The following is a 22,995-nucleotide window of genomic DNA, read 5'->3' on the forward strand; positions in this document are numbered from 1 at the left end:
ATGTTTATAGTCATGGGACCCACAGACATATGCACTCTGTGTGTCTAGTCATCCGGTCTTCACACCTGCTCCTCTGTCTTGTTTTCCTGTTTGAAATCAGCCTGGAAGCTTTGTCAGCAGAGGGCGCTTGGGAGTCCGCGGGAGGCTAGGGCACCCTGTTCTTACAACTAGCTCTGCTCTTCCTGCTGCTGCTGCTGCTGCTGCTACTGCTGCAGCCTAGGGCTGTGAGGCCTGAGGCAGGTGGGACACTAGCTCTCTAACTGGTCACTTAGATACCCCAGGTGGCTGCTTCCAGCTGAGTTTCCTCAGAACCTCAGTGGAGATTTCACTCCTGCAACTCCTAACCTGATAGATCCTGATACCCAGAGGTGGTTGCAAGGGTGCCTTTTCCGGTGAGGTCTGAGACAGCCTTAGGGTGTGTCACTTCCCTATCCCTGCCTTCTTATGTGGTGAAGGAAGGTGTGAAAGGGCCACTCAAGTACTTGTATTATTTCTTACCCTACAGCAGTCGGTGCTGGTAGCAGCCTTTCCCAGCCCCAGTGCTGTGGATAGACTCCAGCACATGCTAAGCAAGGACTGAGCCACATTCTGCAATATGCAAATCACTTGCCATATTAAACTCTTTCTCCTGCCGTGACCCTGATCAACGTAGACTTTCCCTCAGTGACTCTGTAATTCCTGCTCATCATTCCCGAGAAGCCCAGCCTGGCCCTCAGTTCTGGAGTTCTCACCCTTTGTTCATTCCAGGAGAGGGTTGCCTTCCTAAGAAACCGGTTTGAGGTTAAAACTGTGTCCCCAGTTTTGAAAGAGGGGTGCCTCTTCTGAGACCTGTATCTTTAAAATCGTGATCGTCTGCTTGAGCACAGTCAAGGTTCTTCTTCCATTTTGTCTCTGCATCCACCCTGGGAACAACTACCTTAGAAACTCAGAACTCTGATTTCCCAGCGACCCCTGGACCCTGATGCTGGTTTCTGAAGCCCCAATGACCAATCCAATGAGTCAGTGGGCAAGAAATCAGAGAACCTTCTGGTGCGTGCAGTTGTACATAAACCTGTGCTTCAGCGAGAAATTGTTCTCCAGTCCACGTGACCTGCAAACCTAAGGAATTGTCACTGCATTTGAGAGAAAAAGTTCCCCCAATCCTGCAGTACTCCAAGGGCCTTTCACATCCACCATCAGAATCTTGCCCAAGGGTTCCTGCAGCCAGCCTGGCATCCCATAATACCCCCTGATACCCAGACTGCATGACCTCTGCCCTTGGCTCCTGGAATCCCAGCCTAAGGTCTGACATCTCAATCCACAGCCCTCTGAACTTCTCTCCAAGAAGTATGTCACCCTCAGCTCCCAGCCTGTGTCCTGTGTTCCCTCCCCACACACACCAGCCCAGCCACACTCCCCAACACCTTTGGTGACGCAGGCCAGGATGCCTCCTGAGGGCTCGCACACCTGTCCTGGCTTGCAGTTGTGATCCTGGCACACCATGCCTTTGCCTGGTTGGCACACACAATGCTGCTGGCAATTTTCAATGAGAACTGACTCCTCTGGCTGTGGGGACAGAGAGCATGCCGTCAGTAACCAGAGGTGGGTGCCAATCCCCAGTGTTCCAGGCACAGAGGGAATTGGAGTATACAAAGCAACTCTCAGGACTGTGGTCCATTGCCAGTGAAACTGAGGCATGGCATGGCTTTGAGGTTCAACTCGTCCATCCATCCGTCCATCCATCCATCCATCCATCCATCCGCCCATCCATTCTAAAATACACACTGTTTAGGAGAAGCAGAGTTGAACAGTCAATGCGAACAAAGCATGCCAGGTCTGTTGGCGTAGCATTCTATCACTAGGGAGGCTGAGGCAAGAGGATTGCTGAAAGTTTGAGGCCAGTCTGGACTATATAGAGAATCACTTAGGGCCACATACCAAGACCATCAAAAAAGAAAGAAAGAGAGAAAGGAAGGAAGGAAGAAGGATCAGGGTAAAGGCTCTGGTGGAGGCTCTTTCCAAAATCTAAAAAATGCAACTTAGTTTCCTATGTGTCATTTTTCTCATTGGCAAACAGTAGATACTTAACAATAGGACAGAACTAATAAAATACAATGAGCCTGGCAGTGGTGGTGGCGCACGCCTTTAATCCCAGCACTTGGGAGGCAGAGGCAGGCGGATTTCTGAGTTCGAGGCCAGCCTGGTCTACAGAGTGAGTTCTAGGACAGCCAGGGCTACACAGAGAAACCCAGTCTTGGCAAAAACTTGTCCTTAATACAATGTGCGAAGCACAGGCGACAGTAAAAAGACAGCTTTTCAATAAATCCAGGCTGCTTAGTAAAGGGGTAAAAGTGAAGCAAGAAAAGATGATTACTGTGAAAGCTGGGTGGTAAATGTCATGACGACAAGCCTATCTGTGTCCATCAGACATGAGCGTCGTCCATGAGCGTCGTCCCACCCCCTCCACGTTTGCTTTCATTATGGAAGGAGAACCACAGGGAGGGTACTGCCCTCTGGGTCTTCTATAAACAAGGCAGAGAGTTACACACATACACACACACACACACACACACACACACACACCCCTCTGTGTTGGGGAGCAAAAGGAGGATGCAGAGGAAATGAATAGCTGTTAGACAAGGCTCCTCTGTGGTCACAGGACAGAGGATGGCATATCTCTCCTCGGGGCACTGGCTGGAGAGATGGCTCAGTCATGAAGAACCCTGGCTGTCCTCCCAGAAGACCTGAGTTTGATTCTCAGCACCCCCATGGCAGCTCACAAGCATCTGGAGCTCCAGCCCTAAAGGATCTAATGCACCCTCTTAGCTTCGTTGATGACACCCACCAGGAACACACATGGTGTGCAGACATACGTGAATGTTCACACATCGAATAAAAATAAATCTTAAAAGCTGTTATAATCATATTGCTATTTATTTATTCATTTTTTTGGTTTTTCGAGACAGGATTTCTCTGTGTAGCCCGGGCTGTCCTGGAACTCACTCTGTAGACCAGGCTGGCCTCGAACTCAGAAATCCGCCTGCCTCTGCCTCCCAAGTGCTGGGATTAAAGGCGTGCGCCACCACCACCCGGCTTATAATCATATTGTTAAGATAAATTTTTTGTTCTCGTAGTATAAGCCCCGGTGTTCATTTTTCCTCTAAGGTATTAGAGGGTAGGACAATTTGATTCCCTACTTGGTAGCTACCAGACTCTCTCGTTGCTCTGGCTGCCTTGAGCCAAAGGACTGTCACTCAAATGAACCAGCCGGATTAAGCTCACATCAGCTCCCGAGGTTTTGAGCAATACAAGAATTTGTGGAGAAGACTTTCAGTTTTCACTAGACTTTCCCTTATCACAGATCTCTGTGAACTCTTAGAAGATCCTACAAACATTTCTAGACTGGAGGTGAAGTGCTCCCCCTGGTGGCCTGGCAGTGAATGTTGTTGACTGATGCTGAAGAGGCATTGTGTGGTCTAAATACCCCCCCACCCCCCCACCCCACCCCCACACAGTGGGCGTGCTGTTCAGCTCACTTCCTGAGTCAGCTGGGAGACAGAGCCCTGTGCCACTTTCCATGGTGTTACAGCGTAGGCCCAGTGAAAGGCTGCTTCTGGGTGGTCTCTTCCTGCTTCCTTCTCAGTATTGAGGGCTGAGCCAGCCACACAAAGAGAGTATAAAGCAGCAGAGTGGCCAGCTGAGCAATGGGAAAGAGCCACTGGGGCGAGGACAGAGGGTATGGAGGATGAAGAAGGATGAAGGACTGAAGTCAAGAGAGGGCAGGAGGCTGTAGAGAGCTGGAAGAGAGAGAAACCGCAGGCTCTGTTTGCTGGGAAAGTTCCAGAGAGCTTTACATGCATGAGGCTTTCCTACCCTAGGTCTACGGTGTAACATTGGCAGCTGCCAAGGGCTAAGGAATCTCCTTGACCCCTTAGGCCTTTGTGAGAACTGTGACACTTCCTGAACGAGAACTCTGACAGCAGCAGCTCCTGCCTGTTCGACCTCTATCAAACACCTGTGGCTACAAAGTGCCCAGGAACGGCACTTGAATACACATGACCTTTATCTTAGCAGAACAGAAAGACTCCAGCCATATGACTCACAATAGGAGAGCCATCTTTGTCCGGAAATGGTACACAAAGGTAAATCTTGACTTTGGGAGCCGGGGGAAGAGTTTAAAACCATACCCATGGTGACATTCGGAAACGTCCTTTCTACTCTTATGAGGAGGGTAGACCAGAGGGAGGAAAATTAAGGACTGGATGAGGGCAAGGTGTACCAAGTCAGGGTCGGGGGAGGGGACAGATGTGGCCAGAGAGGTATTCAGAAGGCGGAATGGCGGAAAGGCTATAGGGCTGACAAGCAGTGAGGGTTGGGTTCAGGAGGAAGTCCTGGGCTCTGTCAAGAAGGCTGGGTTCCTACCTCATAGTAGACTCCACTGTAGTGGCAGCCACATTTCTCCATGGGCACACAGGCTGTGATACTGTGCAGGAAGTCTGTGTCACATTCACAGCCCTCTGAACATGTGTTCGGGCACTGGGTAGGAGTGGTGATCGTCCAGCAGCCCAGGGAGCAAGTGTCTGCGCAGATGTCATAGTGGCTGTGAGGGGGGCACTCCATTGCTGTAAGAAGAGAATGCCAGTCAGAGAGCAGAGTGGGGGTGGGATTCTACCCCTGTCTTCCAAGCTTCCCTTCTCCCCACCCCTCAGTGTCCCGACACTCACGACAGAAAGTTTGGTTTCTCCATGGCTTGACAGTGCCCCCAGCCGCCTGGCAGGCCCTCACGTAGGCATGGATGCTGTTACAGAGAATGCTCTGGTTCCCGCCACCCAGGCAGAGATCAAAGACACAGTCTTGTAAGGGACCCTGTGGGTCCAACAGCTTGTGACAGGCAGCCAGTGGCCCTTCGGGGCTGGTGAGCATCCCACAGAACTCTTTCTCACGATACTTCTTTTCCAGAGTTGGGCAGCACTTCGGCTTGCAACTCTGTCCCGGTTTGCAGGCAGGCCGGGGTGTGCATGAAGACCCTGGCACAACCTTTTCCCAGGAGTTCCCCAGCTCATTGGGATTGGATGCCTGTGAGCCATCGGACATCTGGAAGTCATTCTTGGGGTCATTATTGTAGTCTCCACACAGGCCACACATGTGTTTATAGTAGTTGTTGGGGACGGTGACGTGCACGCTGTATTTGAGATCGTAGGACACGAGTAGGCCAAATTTGGTCTTGATGACCACATCTGTGCCATGCTGGAAGGCCTGAATGCGGTCGTCATCCAGTAACACAGGCATCTTCATGTTCACACCGTTCACCTGGGAGTCAGGGAATGACAAGCTCCAGAGAGCACACTTTGAGGCAGTCTGTCACTAAGTGTCTCTGGTCTGTTCTAGATGTTCCTGTCTGACATTGAGATCCTGAGTCACACCATCTTTCTGCTCCCCCACTCATTTCCATATTTGTAAAATATGTATAATAACAGTATTTCATATGAGCCAGGACCTTGAAATGTGAACATATTTGGGAAAAGGGTCTTTGTTGGTGTAATACAAAATTATAATCTTGCCCTAAAACCACCATGCATCCAAGTGGGCCCTAAATCAAATGGCAAGTGTCCTGTGAGGCACTGGGGTAGGACAGAGACCATAGAAAGAGCATCATGGGAAGACCCTCTGTGCCCTTGGGCAGGAGACGCACCTGTGTTTCTACTTCCTGTCTTTCTAGGCAGGATCAGGTGCTTGTCTCCAGAGTGTCCTCTAGGGAATCTGATACATGACACCTGCAAAGGCTTGGGCTGCAGACACACGGTGGCTCGGGGCTCTGTTTGCAAGGCTTCATTCTGGACAGTTAGGGGCACTCAGAGTTGCTGCTGTGAGTGTGGCCGGATGCCAAGCCAGGCTCCATTCCTCATCTGAGGATCACCCAAGGGCTCTGCCTGGTGCACCCCTGATCTCACCTCATCTGTGCCCTTCCTCATCACACACACCCTCCCCACTGGCTTTTCATAGGTGTGAGGAGACTGGGAGGAGGCGGGGGAAAGGCCCGCCCTAGGCATGTCATCAACTGCCATTCCTCCCCAGGCTGGCAGTGAATAAGGGTGAGTCACTTAACCCTCTGGGCTCAGTTTGTGCCTCTGCAGTGAGGGACAGTCACAGGGAAGCTGGGGTTCGGGGACAGGAACAGAGACTGTCCCCGTGTGTCTGGAGCTGCTCATTTTTCAGCTGCTAACCTCAGAGCTTGGGCCTTGTTAGGGACGACGCTGCACCTGCAACCCATGTGCAGCCCGTGGGACAACTCTTGTCCCTACTGCTCCCAGGACAATAGGTGTGTGCTGCATGTCAGTGGGGAGTATTCCCAGTGTATCTCAAATGCCAGTCTCCTGGGAGATGCCATCTTCCTACTCAGAAAAGCATTAGGGTGTGCTGCAGGATCCAGTGTACTGTTTCTTAGCAGCAAGCACCTTCCTTTGGCTAAAGAATTTCAACACAGTGTTGGGACTTTGTCTTCCAAAAAAATGAATCCAATCATGGTGCGTTCTCCAGCTACCATTGCAGGTTAAATTGATGGTGAGAGTGCCAGGTGTTTAGCAGCCAATGGGCCTGGGGCAGCATTCAAAATGAGTAGCTGATTTATTGTTGTTGCTATGGTTGCTAAGGGATGATGGTGGTTACAGATTGTCCTCTGTCCTTGAACCTTTTCCACCTCTGTACTTTTCTATGTTGTGACTATATCAAGTGCTCCTTGTGGGTAGGAAACCAAGGAGTTGGCTTGACCAGTGTTGGGTAGCAATTTCCCATGAATATATTTCATCCTTGAGAGAGGCTCGTTAGGATGCAGAAGTTCTAAGAGGAAGCTCTAAGAGACTAAGGAAGAAAGTAACTCGCATGTCTCAGAAAGTTCCTAAAACTTAGCAGATACTCAGGGTCCCTCCCTCCTCAAAGTTATATAAGCCATGGGGAGTGCTTGGAGATTCTCCTACTTGCAGAACTATCCGAAGGTCGTTCAAAAAGCTCCAGGGTTTCAGCTCTGCTCAGTTATCATCTGCGCTGGGGTAGAGTTTTGTTTTCCCCGTTTCCCTTGAGTTGTTTGTGATCCATGAGTTTATATTCAAGAAACCCATAAACTCATTGATTCACCAAGTTAAACTTGGGTGGTATTGTTATTCTGGCCTGTTATTAATTCCCATCTAGGGGTGAGTAGATGTTTGTTCTTGTCTTCTCAGAAAGTGTGCATGCAACAGGCAGGGGCCAGATATAGTGGGAGGAAGATGGGGCACACAGGAAGATGAGGAGAGGGTCAGTTAAGGGTAGAACAGGAGAGACAAAGCAACATGAGAAAGGTTCCAGGTCCCCGAGGCCTCCTAACTCTAGGCATTCTACCCTTATGTCCTTTTGTTGAGGTCCCACTTTCTCACATCATATTCTCTTGGGTCTCTAAATGTCCCCTCCTGGACTGAGTGCTGTTCATGTCCCACTCACATATCAACCCCTGAGGTCCATGTCTCCTCTGGGGTGCCACCTCTGCTCTCACCTTGACACTCCAACGGTTCTGTTCCAGCTGCAGGGTGTAGTTGGCCACCTCGATGGTGATCATCTTGGTCACGATGACTTGCTTGTCGCCCTGGACTATGTTCTCCTGCAGTACTGTGAATGGTTGTAGGCCAGGCCGGGTCCAGCAGGTCTGAGCCAGCACATGCACACAGGTGCCCATGAAGTCAAAGTGGCGGCCATCAAAGGTAGTGTAATGTGAAGCCCCTGACACATGACAGGTGGCAGAACCCACACCCACACATCTCAGGATGCCGTCAAACACTTTACAGACTTCGTGTGGGCTGCAGTATGAGGGCTGACAGGACACCAGGCCGCCCTTATTACAGTGGCAGAGGGAGTTACACTCAGGGCCAGGGTAGAAGTCATCTCCTGGCGCATGGTAAACGCCCTGGTGCACGCAACCACAGGATGCCAGGGGTATGCAGGTCTCACCACTAAGGACATAGCCCTCATCACAGACACAACTCTCATAGCAATCTGTCCCACAGCCTCCCGGCACTGGCTGGTCTCCACAAGTCAACGGACAGCCTCGCTGACACAGCTCATAGTGACTGTGAGGTGGACAGTTCATTGCTGCAGAGAGAGGAGTCAATGAGATCAAAGACTTTTACTCTTGGGTGGACACAGTTGATTCCTCAGTACACACACACACACACACTCATACACACACACACACACACACTCACACACACACACAATTTCAAGAGACTACTGTGTCTAGTAGGTTCAAGGGAATACCCTTTTATTATAGTTTCTGAGCCTCAGAAACAAGATTCATTTCTGATGCAGCTGTGGTTTGGGTTAATCTGTAATATCTTTGATGACACTGGATACAAATGTTAATATGTGTTACATGTTTTAAATAAGCTTTTGCATGCCTGTATGTAGAAACTACGCAGTGTATCAGTGAATATAGCATTAACATCTTTATTTTGTGGTATTAATAAAATATAAGTTTAGTGATTTCAAGCCTTAGGAAGTATTTAGTAATTAATAATAATTACTTATACTACATTTTAGTGAAAGCATTTAGTGTTGCAATGAACAAACAGACCAACAATCAAACACAGGTCTGGAGAGATGGCTCAGCTGTTAAGAGCACTGACTGCTTGTGTGGAGAACCCGGGTTCGTGTCACATTACCCATAAAATGGTTCACAAGCATCTGTAAGCTCAGTTCCAGGGGATCTGATATTTTTTCTAACCTTCTGGGCTCTTCATGCCCATGGGTGCATAGGTATAGATGCAGACAAAACACTCACACATGTAAAATAAACCTTAAAAAGAGAAAGACCAACCCAACCAAACCATTTCTTGTTCCCTCTTCCTAAACACAGATCAACCTTATTAGGCAGGCAGCTCTGTAAAATCGAAGAGAAGCAGCTAGCCAAGCAGGCTGGGCGGGAGTTCCCCAACACAGCATGGTTTACTTACATCAGGCTCTGCGTTCATACCTCGGCACCTCATAAAATCTAAACTTAAAAGGATATCCCAACACCAAACTACTGAAACCAAGAGAGGAACTCCTCACGCTGTGCTCTTGTGGGCTCTATGCATGCTGGTCATTCCAGTGAGTGTAAAACGAAATGTGAAAGGACGGAAGATCCCGTGTCTCGGTCATAGTAGCCTCATTGCGAATATACTGCAACTTCCTATGGTCTCGGCTCTATGGCATAAGTATAGCCCCTTTACTTACCAGGCAGCATGAGGATCAAGCAATGCTACCTGTATGCTAATGAACAAGCATTAGACCCAATCCCCGGTTGACTCTCTTGATACTCACGGCAAACGTTCTCAGTCCTCCATGGATACACGATGACCCCAGAAGACTGGCATATAGCGGTGTATGTGGCCAGTGAGTCACACAGTGGCTTAGTTTGGCCTGGCATTCGGCAGCAATCATAGGCACACTCTATGAAGGCACTGTTGAAGGCAGGCACTCTCCAACAGTGCTTGAAATGACCGCTGATGTTACGAAGGATGTAGCATCTCCGTGTTATATTCGTCTCTAAGCTTTCGGTGAAGTTAGGACACAGAAGTTGCTCATCTGTCCTGCAGCCGAGATGTGACGACACCAGCCACTTCCTTCCAAAGTCTCGAGGGTCAAGGGCTTCTCCTCTAATCTGTTTACCCAAGTCATCACGGGGGTCCCCGTTGAAGTTCCCACAGAGCCCACACACGCTGTTAAAATAGTTGCTGGGCACCTTGGCAGTCACGTGGGTGTCCCAGTTGTAGCTGACCGACAGGCTGAAGTTCGTGCGGAGGACTGCGTACTTGCCTTGGCGGAACACCACGAGTTTTCCACTTAGGGTTTGAAAGGGCAGGTAGTGGAGGATGCCATTCACCTGGGGAGAGATGCAGGAGGACCAACAGGTCAGGGTACCTGCCTCCTGTCTCCCCAATATGGGTACCACTCTAAACCTCCCCTTTTAGTCTGGTCTGAAGACCTTTGCATTTACTTGTTTTAATACATAGTGTTAATCAATACTCAAGCCTTAGGTAAAGCGAGAGGTGAGAGAACATTGACCCCCATCAATAACTGTGTCCTCCCTCTGTCTAGAGCTTTCCCATATCAAACATCGCGAGATTAAGAACCTGGGACGTGGAAAGTTCTGTTTCCTGCTTTGAACTTGTCCACCTTCCCTCTCCCCAAGGCACAAGCCATTACCCAAACTTCTCTATTATAGTTATGAGCCATTGTGTGGGTACCTAACGATTCATTTCTACACACACACACACACACACACACGCACACATACACATACATACACACACATACATACACATACACACACACACAAACACACAAACACCAAACACACACATGCACACATACACCAAACACACACACACACACACACACGCACACATACACATACATACACATACACACACACACACACACACAAACACACAAACACCAAACACACACATGCACACATACACATACACCAAACACACACACACATATACATACACATACACACACACATACACACACACATACACATACACACCCACATACACACCCACACACAAACACACATACACACACATATACACACACATACATACACACACACACAGAGACAGAGACAGAGAGAGAGAGATTTGTTTTTTCTTTTTTGGTTTTTTGAGACAGGGTCTCTCTGTGTAGCCCTGGCTGTCCTGGAACTCACTCTGTAGACCAGGCTGGCCTCGAACTCAGAAATCTGCCTGCCTCTGCCTCCCAAATGCTGGGATTAAAGGCGTGCACCACCACCGCCCGGCCGAGAGAGAGATTTTTAACTGACTGGTCCAGGGTCCTGGGTTTTTAGTACTAGTGAGTGAGAATAGTTTGACTCTCAGGGCAGCTGAGCCAAGTTCTGGCCAGCACAGCAGACAGCCTGGTGAGCAAGTCTGAAAAGAAGTGATGGAGAGGGGCCCATCCTGAGGAGAAAGAAGGCACAGAGAAGAGGCAGCCTGGCAGCCGGCTTTCGTTTTGTTTTGAGACCAGGACTCACCATGTGTAGTCTTGATGTTGTATCTATGTGGGCAGACATTTGCTCAGTCTGAGCAACTCCACTCCCCCCCACCAACCCCGTTAGTCTTTCCGTGGATTTGTGTTTCATACCCCGTTTCACGCCCCTCAGCACTCACCAGCACTTTGCCTTGGTACTCCCGGCGCACCTCCAACTTGATTCCAAAGGCTTCTAACTTGACAGACCGCACAAAGCTTACGCTTTGACTTCCCCGGCGTTCGTTTTCTATAAACACTTTGAAGTCGGGGAGGGACGGGTGCTGGCCACAGGAGGCAGTAAACAAATACGTGCAGGTGCCCATGAAATTGAAGATCCGCTCATCCAAACTCATGTAGTGTGGGTCTCCGGATGCCCGGCAGATGCGGAAGTATTCCGGGAAGCAACCAAAGGAGCCATTCTGTACCCCACAGTGCTCGTGAGGCAGACATCCTGATGTGTCCCTGCAGATCACCTTCTGAGTGGCCCCATCACAGGTGCAGCGGCGGTGGCATTTTTCATCAGCGTACACTTCTTGACCCGGGGCCAGCAGGCGGTCCTGGAAGGTGCACCCACAGGAGGAGACGGGTACACAAAGGCCACGACTGGCCACGAGGCCCGGAAGGCACACGCAGCCCTCCACGCAATGGCGCGAAGAGCAGTTGGTCGGTGTGGCTTTTGGGTTGCAGGAGGGCGGGCAGGCAGGGCTGCAGAGCTCATAGCGGCTGTTGGCAGGACAGGTCAGCGCTGGAGGGTTGGGGAGAAAGGGTGGGTCATGCCAAATTTGGGGCTCCCTGAGACAATGCTGCTTCATCAGAGGCCACGCCCCTCAGTTAATGGCACTCCTACTTTCTTGATGCTCAGGCCCCAATGCTCCCTCCACTCCATCCCTGGACAGCCAACCAGGCAGTTGGCAAATCCCATGACTTTCACCTTCCAGATTCCCCGCAGAATCAATCTGTCTCCAAAGCCCAGGACCCACAGTGGCCTCCTGCCTGGTTCCCTGCTCCCTGGTATGTGCTCCTTACAGTACCAGAGGGACTGTGAATGCAGGCACAGACCAGGGACCTCGACCTCCCGTGGCTCCATCCCAGGGGAAAGCAGAGTCCTCCCGAGGTCCAGAGGTTCCCCTGTGCTCCCCACAGTCTCCCTGCCCCATCTCTTTCACTCTCGTACTGGTACACTCCGCCTCAGCCTCAGTGGGTCGACAGGTGCCTGGTCCCAAAATTCTCCACTCAGGTCTTTGTACTAGCCATTCCCTCCTACCATTATATTATATTTTCCTCAAACAGACTTTGCAGGCAAAGACGAAGGCTCCAGGAGTCCAGACGGCCTAGATTGGAAATACCAGCTCCCCGCTCGCCAGTGCTTTATGAGCAAATGACTCTGTACCTGTCCGTGTCTCAGTCTAGCCAGGAGCAAATGGGAGGAGGCAATACCGAATTCACTGGTTATACGGACTGAACCGTAGAACTGTACGGGGCGGGGCAGGGGGTGCTCCATGGTCAACACTGTGACGACCTGGATGACTCCATGGCCTGGACATGCTCCAAGATCCACTGTCATTGGTTTCCTATGTCTTCCCCGGGCTTCCAGATACTATCACAGGATCTGCTAACTCTCTGTCTGTCCCTCCCCACCCAAGATACAGGTTCTGCTGGAGTGGGGACACAGCCCGGCTCGGTCTCATGGAGTCTTCAGCATGGAGCACAGGGCCTAAGAAATGAACAGGAGGGCGATGAACCCGCAGGCTTCTCCTTTGGAGTTTGGGGATGTGTGGAGAGGAAGGCTTACAGGACAACGGGACTTACAGTGACTCAGGCAAGTCCAAACCGTGTTTTTGTCTCTCTCTGAACTCATCGCCCCTCTGAGATCCTAGTCTTTTTTTTTTTTTTTTAAAGTTAAAAATTCCTTAATTTTTTATTCCTGGCACCATTACCACAATTTACAGGGCAATATACCTGATGTAATGAAAAGGAAAAAGACAAAGCTACAACAGATAAAAGGCCTCAGGAATGTGCATCTAATTGACACTACATTGCATTAACCAATAGCTGCACTTTTTGCAAACTGTGGCTCTGACAGTCCCGAACAAGAAGGGTTTCCTGTTTCAGCTGCAGTAACTTTTCTGACTGTGGATCATCGTTCCTTCTGTGGCAGATTCTCACAGTTCCTCTAATGCATTTGGGATGACTGTCTCAAAGTAAGCTGCAGCTTTCCTGACAACTCCTTGCTCTCTCTCCTGCTAAGAGCTGTAGCCGTTTCTGTTTTGTTTTCAAACCTTCTGCTACCATATCCACCACTTCCACCTCCAGATCCACAGCCACCACCTTCGGGATGGCCTGAGCTTCTTCCACCAAAACTGCCCCCTTCATGGGTCCACACTTCGATTGCTGCCGTCCACTATAATTTCCAATGTCATTATAGTTCCCACCACCATAGTTACTGCCACCAAAATTTCCTCCTTCATTGTAACCATCATCTCCTCCTCCTCCACCACCACCATATCCTCCACCTTGGTTTCCATATCCTGGTCCACCACCTCCATAACCTCCTCTACTACTGTAACCAGGACCACCACCATAGCTGCCACCATCACCTCCAAATCCATTATATCCACCATCACCGTCTCCATAACTACCGCTGCTGCCACCACCTCCACCACCATAGCCTCCTCTTCCACCAAAGTTTCCTCCACGACCAAAGTTCCCTCCACCACCTCCAAAGTTTCCTCCACGACCCATGAAGTTGCCAGATCCACCTCTGCGACCTCTCTGTGATCCAGCAGACTGCATCTCTTGATTAGAAAGGGCCTTTTTCACTTCACAATCATGAACAACAATTTTATCAACTGTGTCATGATCACCAAAAGTTACAAAAGCAAATCCTCTCTCTTTCCCACTCTGCCTGTCTTCCATCACTTCTGTGGTTTCAATCTTGCCATACTTTTCAAAGTAGTCTCTCAGATTATATTCTTCCGTGTCCTCTTTAATACCACCAACAAAAATTTTCTTCACCGTTAAATGGGCACCGGGCTTTACAGAATCCACTCTAGAAACAGCTCTCTTTGGTTCCACCACACGCCCATCGACCTTGTGTGGCCAAGCACCCATTGCAGCATCCACCTCTTCAACACAAGAGTAGGTCACAAAACCAAAGCCTCTGGAACGTTTTGTTTGGGGATCTCTCATTACCACACAGTCTGTAAGTGTGCCCCATTTCTCAAAATGTTCTCTTCAGCTATCATCTGTGGTTTCAAACCTCAGACCACCAATAACCAGCTTCCTCAGCTGCTCTGGTTCCTTTGGATCATGGCCTTCCATTTTGAGACCAGACTCGCCTCTTCCAACTGGAGTTCAGTATGGGACCGAGAGAGAGATCCTGGTCCTAAGCACTGGTCCTGAGGTTGGTTTACTCCCTCACTGTCCTGTACGCCCCGTCAGTGTTTCTCTGAGCTGTCTATTAGGCTGCAGACGAGTCACTGTTGGCTCCTGCTTTGTCCTCCCCGTGGCCAACACAGATATGGGCTCTCATGAAGACATGGCAGGCTTACTGACTGAATGAGTGACTGCTTTAGTGGACGGACGCCTGGATAGTCATCTTTGGATTTTTGCAGAGGACGCTGGGAGTCGTGGGAGTGTTGCAACCAAAGAAGAATCACTGAATTTGATCTTGCAACTTGGCCCACTACCTTTGGTGACAAACGTCTGTGGTTTCCCAGGTCAGTAGCCCACATCCATTCCCCCCTTTCTGGCTATTCCAGTCCTTCCCATGGATTTTTAGATTGGAAATTTTTATTCTAGGAAAATCCTTGCTGTAACTGTCCCCTAGTTTCCTTCTAGCATATTTTATCCCTCTTGAATTCCCCTAGTCTTAGCCTGTATCTGCCTCCAACTAATCTCTGGATATGCTTGAACGCCCCCTTGTGGCAACCTCCATCACTGCAGTCTATCCTGTTCACTACTGGGTTTGTCCCTGTGGCGGAGCTGGAGTGTCTTAGCCATCACAGTGTTCCTGTCATTGCCTGTCACTGGGCTGAAGCATAATCAGTGTTCTGGTACTGAGGAGATGCAATGGGTTCCCCACCCCTCACCAAAACCCCCTACCCTGGCTTGAACTCACGGCAGTTGGTTCGTGACCTCCATTCCCGAACAGAGATGCCCAGGTCCACACAGGCTAGAGCATAGGCATTGAGGCCGCGGCACAGGGTGAGACGTTCCCCTCCTGTCACACACATGTCATATACACATTCTTCCAAGAAAGGCTTGGGGTCCAGAAATTTGTGACAATCAGCAAATGGGCCTGAGGGTAGAGTTAGCATGCCACAGAAAAGGTCTTTCTTAAAAAGCTGGGCCTGGCTTGGGATGCAGGACGGACAGTTGCCATAACAGCCGTCATCACATAAGAGGTCTTTATCGTTCACCTTCCAGCTATTGGTGAAGGTTAGGACATCAGAAGCTTGCTTCCCGTCAGGCGTGAGGAAGTCATCCGCAGGGTCTCCGTTATAGTTGCCGCACATTCCGGATACCTGGTCTTGGAAGCGCTTGGGCAGGCTCACGGTCAGCAGGGAATCCCAGTCATAGGTGACCACCAGCCCAAAGTTCAGCTCGATCATACCTCGTGTTCCGCTCTGGTACACATGCAGGCGACCGTCACTCAGGGAGACAGGCAGGTTTGAATACTGGTAGTCGATCTGCAGAGAGGCGGCAGTGGTCAGACTCCCGTGTGATCTCTCCTTCAGCCCTCCATCTCCTCCACTCAGGTCCCCAGCTCTAGCCACACAGGATGCCTTCCTTCCTTTGTCACCAGCTGAGCCTAGGGATGTGGCCTGAAGCATTTTTCCCTGACATGTGCATGAAGACCCCCACCCCCAACAATGTCTGCTGAGGTGTCCCTGGCTCCGTGAGGCTGTCCCTCATCACCCTTTCAGTAGCCCCTTCCTCTCCTCAGTTCCCACAGCTTCTAACCTTCTCCTACCATGTGCAAGTTTCCCACGCGCTCCACCTGTCTGAAGCACTGGGCGGCTGCCTCATGGTTTTATCTCCAGTGCCTCCAACAGGGCCTGGCAGAATGGCAGGCTCATCACAAGCGTGAAGCTAGTGTGAGCAAGGAAGCTGACAGGTCTGCAGTGAGGGGCAGTGAGGGAGCCAGCGAAACACCGGGATTCATGTGCGTGACATGACCAAGTGACAGGAGGCTGTGGGCCCAACCAGTCAAGATCCGCAAGCACCAAAATGTTGACAAATCTGGCAGAGGGCTGTCAGCCTCTTTAAAGCACCATTGCTGTGTAGCAGTGGGCTAGTTCCCTTTCTGTTGCTGTGACAATGCACTTGCCAGATACGACTGTGCGGGAGGGAATCACAGTCCATCCGTGAGGGAATTCAGGTTTGAAGCAGAAACCACGAGGAATACTGCTCACTGGCTCACTCTTTAGCTCTCTTTAGGCCCTGGTGTATAGGGATGGTGCTACCCACAGTGGACCAGGCCCTCCTACATCATTCAATAGCCAGCACAATCTCTCCCAGACAGGGCCATAGGCCAACCTGGTCTAGACAGTTCTTCAATTGAGGCTTCTCTTAGATGACTTTAAGCTGGGTCAAGTTGACAATTAGGGCTAGCGAGAACAATCAGCATAGGCAATGTTGGGCACAATGAACAGGTTAGTCCTCAGATGGTAACACCAGCTTGCCAGTAACCCCAGTTCATTCTCCCTATCCCAACTCCTACATTTGGATCTCCTGGGATACTTTTTGAAGGATTTGAGTCACTGAGGAACAAAACTAAATGCTTGTTGCTAACCTTAAAACCCCACATCGTGCAGGGATGTCTAGTTCTGCATTGGCTTTGGGGTCTTGCTTTATTGGCATTTGAGATCTGAGCTGCCTATGTGTGGAGGAGCCTTGATTCTCACCTAAGGTCCTGACTGGGCTGGAAGTTCCCTCTTGACTGAGGAATCTGTTTTTTCACTACCCTGTTTCTTCCTGGTGGTGAAGACATCTATATCAACTCTGGATGTTTCGTCCTGTCTGTGTCAATTGGGATTGAACAGTCCCGACTGACATTCGGTTGGCTGTTTTAATGTACAGAACTGCTGGGGGTGCCTCTTGAGCCCCAGCTGGGAAAGAATCAAGCCCATGACTGGACCTGGATAGAATGGGTTTAGAGTCTCTGAACTAGTTGCCACAGACATGTAAAATTCTAAGCTATTAAAATTTAAAATATCAGATTTCCTGTCGGGGCACAGCACTGCACTGCACTATAATATGGCTTAAGTGTACATTACATGTAAAAGACACTTGACTCTTAAATGGGCCGTTGAACTTTTATAGTCTCTCGAAGTTGGAATTGTTTTGTCAAAAGTCATGAATATGGAATTAGATATACACCTATAAGTACACACACACACACACACGTGTGTGTGTATACTTATATGTGTATATATATTCAGTACATGTATATATACATATACATGTTCTGTGTGTTAGAGAGAGACAGAGACAGAGAAACAGAGAGAGACACAGAGGAGGTGTCCACAGTGCTTAGAGGCACTGAATCTCCTGGAACTGGAGTTACAGACAGTTGTGAGTCACCTTATGTGAGTGATGGGAACTGAATTTGGGTCGTCTGGAAAAACATTATGCCCTCTCAACCATATATTTATACAATCAAGATTTTTTCTAAAAGGTGGGAGCAAATCTAGTGTATAAAGATCCCATACATCAAAGATAATCTCCCCTAGTTCACAACAAAGACCTTGAAGGGAAAGGACCAGTGTTACTCTAACTAAAGCCCAGTTCTCAACGAGCATCCCCCTACCTTTTGATGGATCTGAGCTGGCTTCTCCCCCTCCGTGAAGCTTTTGGAGCATCAGGAGAGAACACCTACTTAATGTATCGGTGACTCTGAAACGGTCTCTTCCTTCAGCGTCCATCAAGGTACCCAGTTTTCTTAGGGTTTTCAACTGAGTGCAGCAGAGGGCAGCTCACTGTACCTGGCAGGTCAGTCCAATCCCAAGGATGACCCAGCATTGTTGGATCCACTTCCCATTTTGTTGGAATATTGTACATTTTGTACACTGTATCTCTGTCCTTCCTCATCTGTCTAAGGCATCTTCTGATTGGTTTAATAAAGATCTGATGGCCAATAGCTAGACGGAAGAGGATAGGCGGAACTTCCGGGCAGAGGTAGGAACTCTGGGAAAGAATCAGGTCCCAACCAGACACAGAGAAAAGCAGACGTAAGGGATTGAGGAGAGGTAATTGGGCCATGTAGCAAATGTGGACGAGTATAGATGGGGGTAATTAAGTTATATGAGCCAGTTGGAAACAAACAAACATAAGCTATAAGCCCTAAGCATTCATAAATAATAAAAGGTTTCTGTGTTGTTATTGGGAGCTGATGGGTTGAGACAGTTTGGAGATACTATTTCTACTTATAACCCGTTAAATTGGTCAAAGACTGGTGAAGCTTCTTGCCAGCGTTTCAGCTACACACCGCCCAGACGTAGGCTGGGAGTGGTGGGGTCTGGGGGGGGGCGGGGGAGGGACTGGTAGTCCAGCAGGGACAGGTGCTAGCTGGATGCTCTCACAAAAGTATCCTGTTAGGCACTTAAGCCAAGACGCTTGAAAAAGATACAAAGTTGTGTCTGATAGAAGCTTCACCTGTTTATTGTGCCGGTTCTAAAAGGCTGCTGTAGCCTCTTCCCCTTGGGGACAGAGTCCTAGCTTCACGTTTTCAACTCTGGATGAAGGTGGTGGCGTGTTTGCTCTTTTTATTACTAACAGGATAACTGAAGACTCTTTCCAGCCTCGTAAAGACTGTACCAAATTACAGAGGAATTAAATTACATCCAGAAGCCTCCACCAGTAAGTATATGGGCAGTCGACAGATTACAAACAACTAAGCGGCCAGAGGCTTGGGCCTTTCTTGATTAACAGACCCAGGCTTGAAAGCCTATAACGACCAAGACTATAATGACTAATAAAAAGACCATACGAGCCACCACCTTCATCCAGGGTATCCAGAGTCGAAACCGTGGAGATAGATCTCTGTCCCCAAGGGGATGAGGCCACTGGACCCTGTTAGAACCAGCACAATAGACAGCTGAAGCTTCAGATATCAGGAGTCCTTAGCTAACGACTGAGCTAAGGAGAGAGGAGCCTTGAGGATTCCCACAACCCATTTAGCTTTAACCATCCCTTCCCTGTAACGGTGGGAGACAGGGGGACAGGACGGGGATGTGAGTGGGAGGATGACAAGAACTGGTCCTGAGGTACACACTCACGCAGAAGCTTTATGACTGACACAGAGTTTTAACTGCCCTTTAACCAAAAGAACTAATCCTGCTGTGTCCCGTTATGCGAAGCCCTACAGCCATTGCTGTGCGCTCTGGGTGACCACTCAACCCAGTTTCCTGTATGTACCAGAATGTCCAGTTTCACTGCCTACAACAGTGACTTACTTTGTGAACTCAATGCTCAAGTGAGTTTGCCCAGAGAGGCAGAAAATGCAAGTAAACGTACCACGGAGGTGAAGTGTACCCAGAAAGAAGACGAATCCTTGCCACCCCTCTCCCTGCCCTGAATGCCACCATATTGCTGACCCCGCAGAAAGGGATGATGGGACTGCAGATGGAGCCTGGTGGGGGTTCTTCTGAAGACAGAGCACCATCTCCCCACTTTAAAACAGCAATGTTTTGTGTCACAGGAGACGCTCAAGGGAATCCAAACCACAGTTCCAAAACCTCGATCACCTGACTGGTCACTTTAGTACTTCCATGGCGACAGTAGAGTGTCACTAAGTTCAAGACATAAGCTGCTAATGCATGGATGTGAACATACACACAGAGCCCACAGAAGTCAGACGAGGGCATCAGATCCCCCAGCACTGGACTTACAGGTATCTGTGACCCTCCTGACGATGGGTGCTGGGCAGGAAACTTCAGCCGTTTTCAAGAGCTGCAAGTGTTGTTGACTGCTGAGCCATCCCTCTAAGCCCTTTTTTTTGACCCTGCTGAGCCTCTAATTCTCATTCCTTTCCCCGGGACACTCCCTCTGCTTCTCTAGACCAACAGACATCTATATAACAGGAGGGCGGAGGGGGTGAAACTACTCGTAAGCAGCAGCAAGCCTCGCAGGATAGGTTGCCATGTTGAGATCACCCCCAGATGTGAACTGCTGTGGTCAGGTCACACATTTGGGTCAAAGTAATCACTTCATGGGGAAAAGATTGTTCCCCTCGAGAAATGACAGTGATACCATCTTCTCCAGGGCCTTTCTAGATCCAGAGCTGAAGTGGCGTTCATTCAAATCACACCCTAAGCGTGAGCGGCAGCTCTTTCTGGTGTGCACAGCTCAAGCACTTGCTATGTTTCCTGCTCCTAAAAGCTCACAAAATTCTTGTCATTACCTCCAAGAGAGATTTCAGGGTTACCTTTTCTTCCCAAAGCAGCCACACTGAGTAAATCCTCTGATGCTCACCCCCCCTCCCCATCCCTTTTGTTGGTTTATTTGGATGGTGGGGGAGCCTAGTTCTCCCCACTGAAAAGGGATGGTTTGGGGTCTAACACCAAGGGCTTAGCTCCTGTTTTGGACTGGTAGTTCAAAACCTTAAGCTCACAGACGTCGGGGACTCACCTTTGCAAAGCCTATTTCTCCATAGATCAGGGACACGGTGTGGTTGTAGACATGCACCGTGACTAAGCGCACGAAAGAGACTTTGTTGGAGCCCCGGTGCTCATTCTTGGCGTCTACTTTAAAGGCCAGCAGGGAATCCTTGGTGCTGCGCAGCTCAGTCATGGTGTAGGAACAGGTGCCCGTCATGTCATAGCGACGGCCATCGAAGGTGGTATAGTGGGGATCACCCTGGGCGCGGCAGACAGCTGTGGACTCTGCCACACAGCTGGCCTCCCCACTCACCACCTGGCAGCGCTGCCCAGGTGCACACTGAAGGTCTTGGCAGGAAGCCTCTGTTGGGGCGAGCCGAGCTGGGGAGGGAAGAGAGTTGGAAAGAATTAGAAATGTTCCTGGGGTCAGACACCTGGGGCCTCCTACAGTGTGGACTATGCACGGTTGGCTCACAACCACCCCTTTTACAGACACGGAAACTGAAGTCTGTGGGCTCATGGAGGGAGCTCCTCTCCCAGGGTTTCTGATTCCACAGTTTAACACAGCTTGGCCCAGAGGAATGGCAAGTAGAGAAGAAGGACCAGGAGCAACTTCTGAAACAGGATGTTTGTAGCTCGATATCCCCCCTCCCCCACCAGGCTAGCGGTTAACAGAGGATACGAAACGGAAGATGGGCCTTTAGCAAAATGGAGACGAATGTCGGAGAGGTGACCTTAGTAGAAGTCCTAGCTCAAGTGCCCAACACTGGGCCATTGGGTAGATTATTTTCAGTGCTCTGGCCCCGGTGTCCTGTGATATGGGTCTGACAATAACAGTTTCTCCATAGACATTTGAGGGAGACATTGGCATATTCTAACAAGTTAAAGCACAGGCATGGAAACTGTGGCTTGACGTTTCATGGGGAGAGTTTCCCTGAGCTTGCTGACACACCAGGGGTTCTGATTCCACAGTTTAATACAGCTTGGCCCAGAGAATTGGCAAGAGGTTATGAAGAGGAACGAGGACCAGTCATTGAAACATTCAACTGTTCCTACTTCTGTGTCTCTCTTCCTACCTGGCTGGAATAGACAAAGCATAGAAAATGGAAGAACAGGACAGGGCAGTGTGGGTAGAGTCCTTGCTGTGCAAGCAGGAAGAGCCTAGTTCAGCTTCCAGCCTTGTAAGAGCTTCGCATGGTTGCAAGTGTGTTAGCTCAGTGTGACTGGACAGAGCCATGACAGGCAGATCCCACGGGCTGCCTGCTCAGCCAGTTTAGCTGGATCTCAAAGACAGACAAGGCAGAAAGGGGTCAGAGGAGGATTTCCGACATTGACCTCTGACCTCTACACATGCATGTTTAGGTGTGTGCATGCCTTTATACACACATGGATATACACATGCATGCCTGTGTGCACATACCTGCATAGATACAGATACACACATGCAGAACACACATACACACATACAAATTTTTTTTTTTTTTGAGAGCAGGCCCGACACGAGCAAAATGGAAAAATCATGGTGTAGACGGCCTCAACCTCTAGACAAGACACCAAGCATGGGGCGTGGTGTAAATTATAAGTGCTCTTGCCTAAATGTCCTAATTCACCAGAGAGGAGGATTATCCACAGAGGTTGGAGAGGGGTGTTGTCAGGTTTCAGAAAGCTAAAGTGGAAGCACGGTTTGGAACTTAACCCCAGGATCCAGAATTTCATGATGTAATCAGTTGTCCAGCCACTCCCATTCCATTCATCACTTCTAAAGCACCCCTTAAGTGGGGTTCCCTTTTTTGCCAGGATAAGGTTTGAAGAAGGCCATCCGGGAAGAAGCAGGGTCTTTCTGACCCTGACCCCCGACACCACAACAGCTCGCTGTGCACCTCCGTGAACTCTTGCCACAAGCAAGACTTTCCATGTGTTAGCTTGTTCTCACCACAGTCCTGTTGCAGGGCCACCAGGCCTTATCTCTATGTGAGAGTCTCGCCACAAGCTAATCTAAGGACTTTCCATGTGTTAGCCTATTCCGTTCTCATCACAGTCCTGTTGCAGGACCACCAGGCCTTTATGTGAGAGTCTCAGAAACTGAAGCCTAGAGAGGTGGAGTGACAGGCTGAAGGCCACCCAGGCCCAGCTGGGGTTAACCCCAGGCCCTGTGGCTCTGGCTGTGTCTTCACAACATCTGAGCTACCTGGTGCTGAGCGTCAGGCTGAGCCCGAGGTTGCACACAGGGCCCAGGTTCTGTTCCTTAACTGTGTTGAAGCACATGAAGTGCTCAGGGAGGCTGGAACACAGAGATGCCCCATCCCAGGGTCCTCACTGTTACTATCTCTGGATCTGATTTTGAGCATCAGCAGCCCTACGTGAGGAGTGT

The 22,995-nt window shown here is 49.7% G+C and overlaps 1 protein-coding gene and 1 pseudogene across 1 annotated transcript in view; both read right to left on the minus strand.

The window, feature by feature from the left end:
• Positions 1–22,995, minus strand: part of LOC114637895 (IgGFc-binding protein-like) — a 37,645-nt gene that overhangs the window by 12,636 nt on the left and 2,014 nt on the right. Inside the window, exons 3-10 of the mRNA XM_028786212.1 lie at positions 20,656–21,005; positions 15,143–15,713; positions 11,163–11,767; positions 9,307–9,868; positions 7,505–8,097; positions 4,704–5,289; positions 4,402–4,601; positions 1,404–1,545 (exon numbers count right to left, since the gene is read on the minus strand). Coding sequence (XP_028642045.1) covers positions 1,404–1,545; positions 4,402–4,601; positions 4,704–5,289; positions 7,505–8,097; positions 9,307–9,868; positions 11,163–11,767; positions 15,143–15,713; positions 20,656–21,005 — 3,609 coding nt within the window. The remainder of the gene's footprint in view (positions 1–1,403; positions 1,546–4,401; positions 4,602–4,703; positions 5,290–7,504; positions 8,098–9,306; positions 9,869–11,162; positions 11,768–15,142; positions 15,714–20,655; positions 21,006–22,995) is intronic.
• Positions 13,196–14,343, minus strand: LOC114637880 (annotated as a pseudogene).

The sequence above is a fragment of the Grammomys surdaster genome, unplaced genomic scaffold, assembly GCF_004785775.1.
Source record: "Grammomys surdaster isolate TR1022 unplaced genomic scaffold, NIH_TR_1.0 125430, whole genome shotgun sequence".
Taxonomy (NCBI): domain Eukaryota; kingdom Metazoa; phylum Chordata; class Mammalia; order Rodentia; family Muridae; genus Grammomys; species Grammomys surdaster.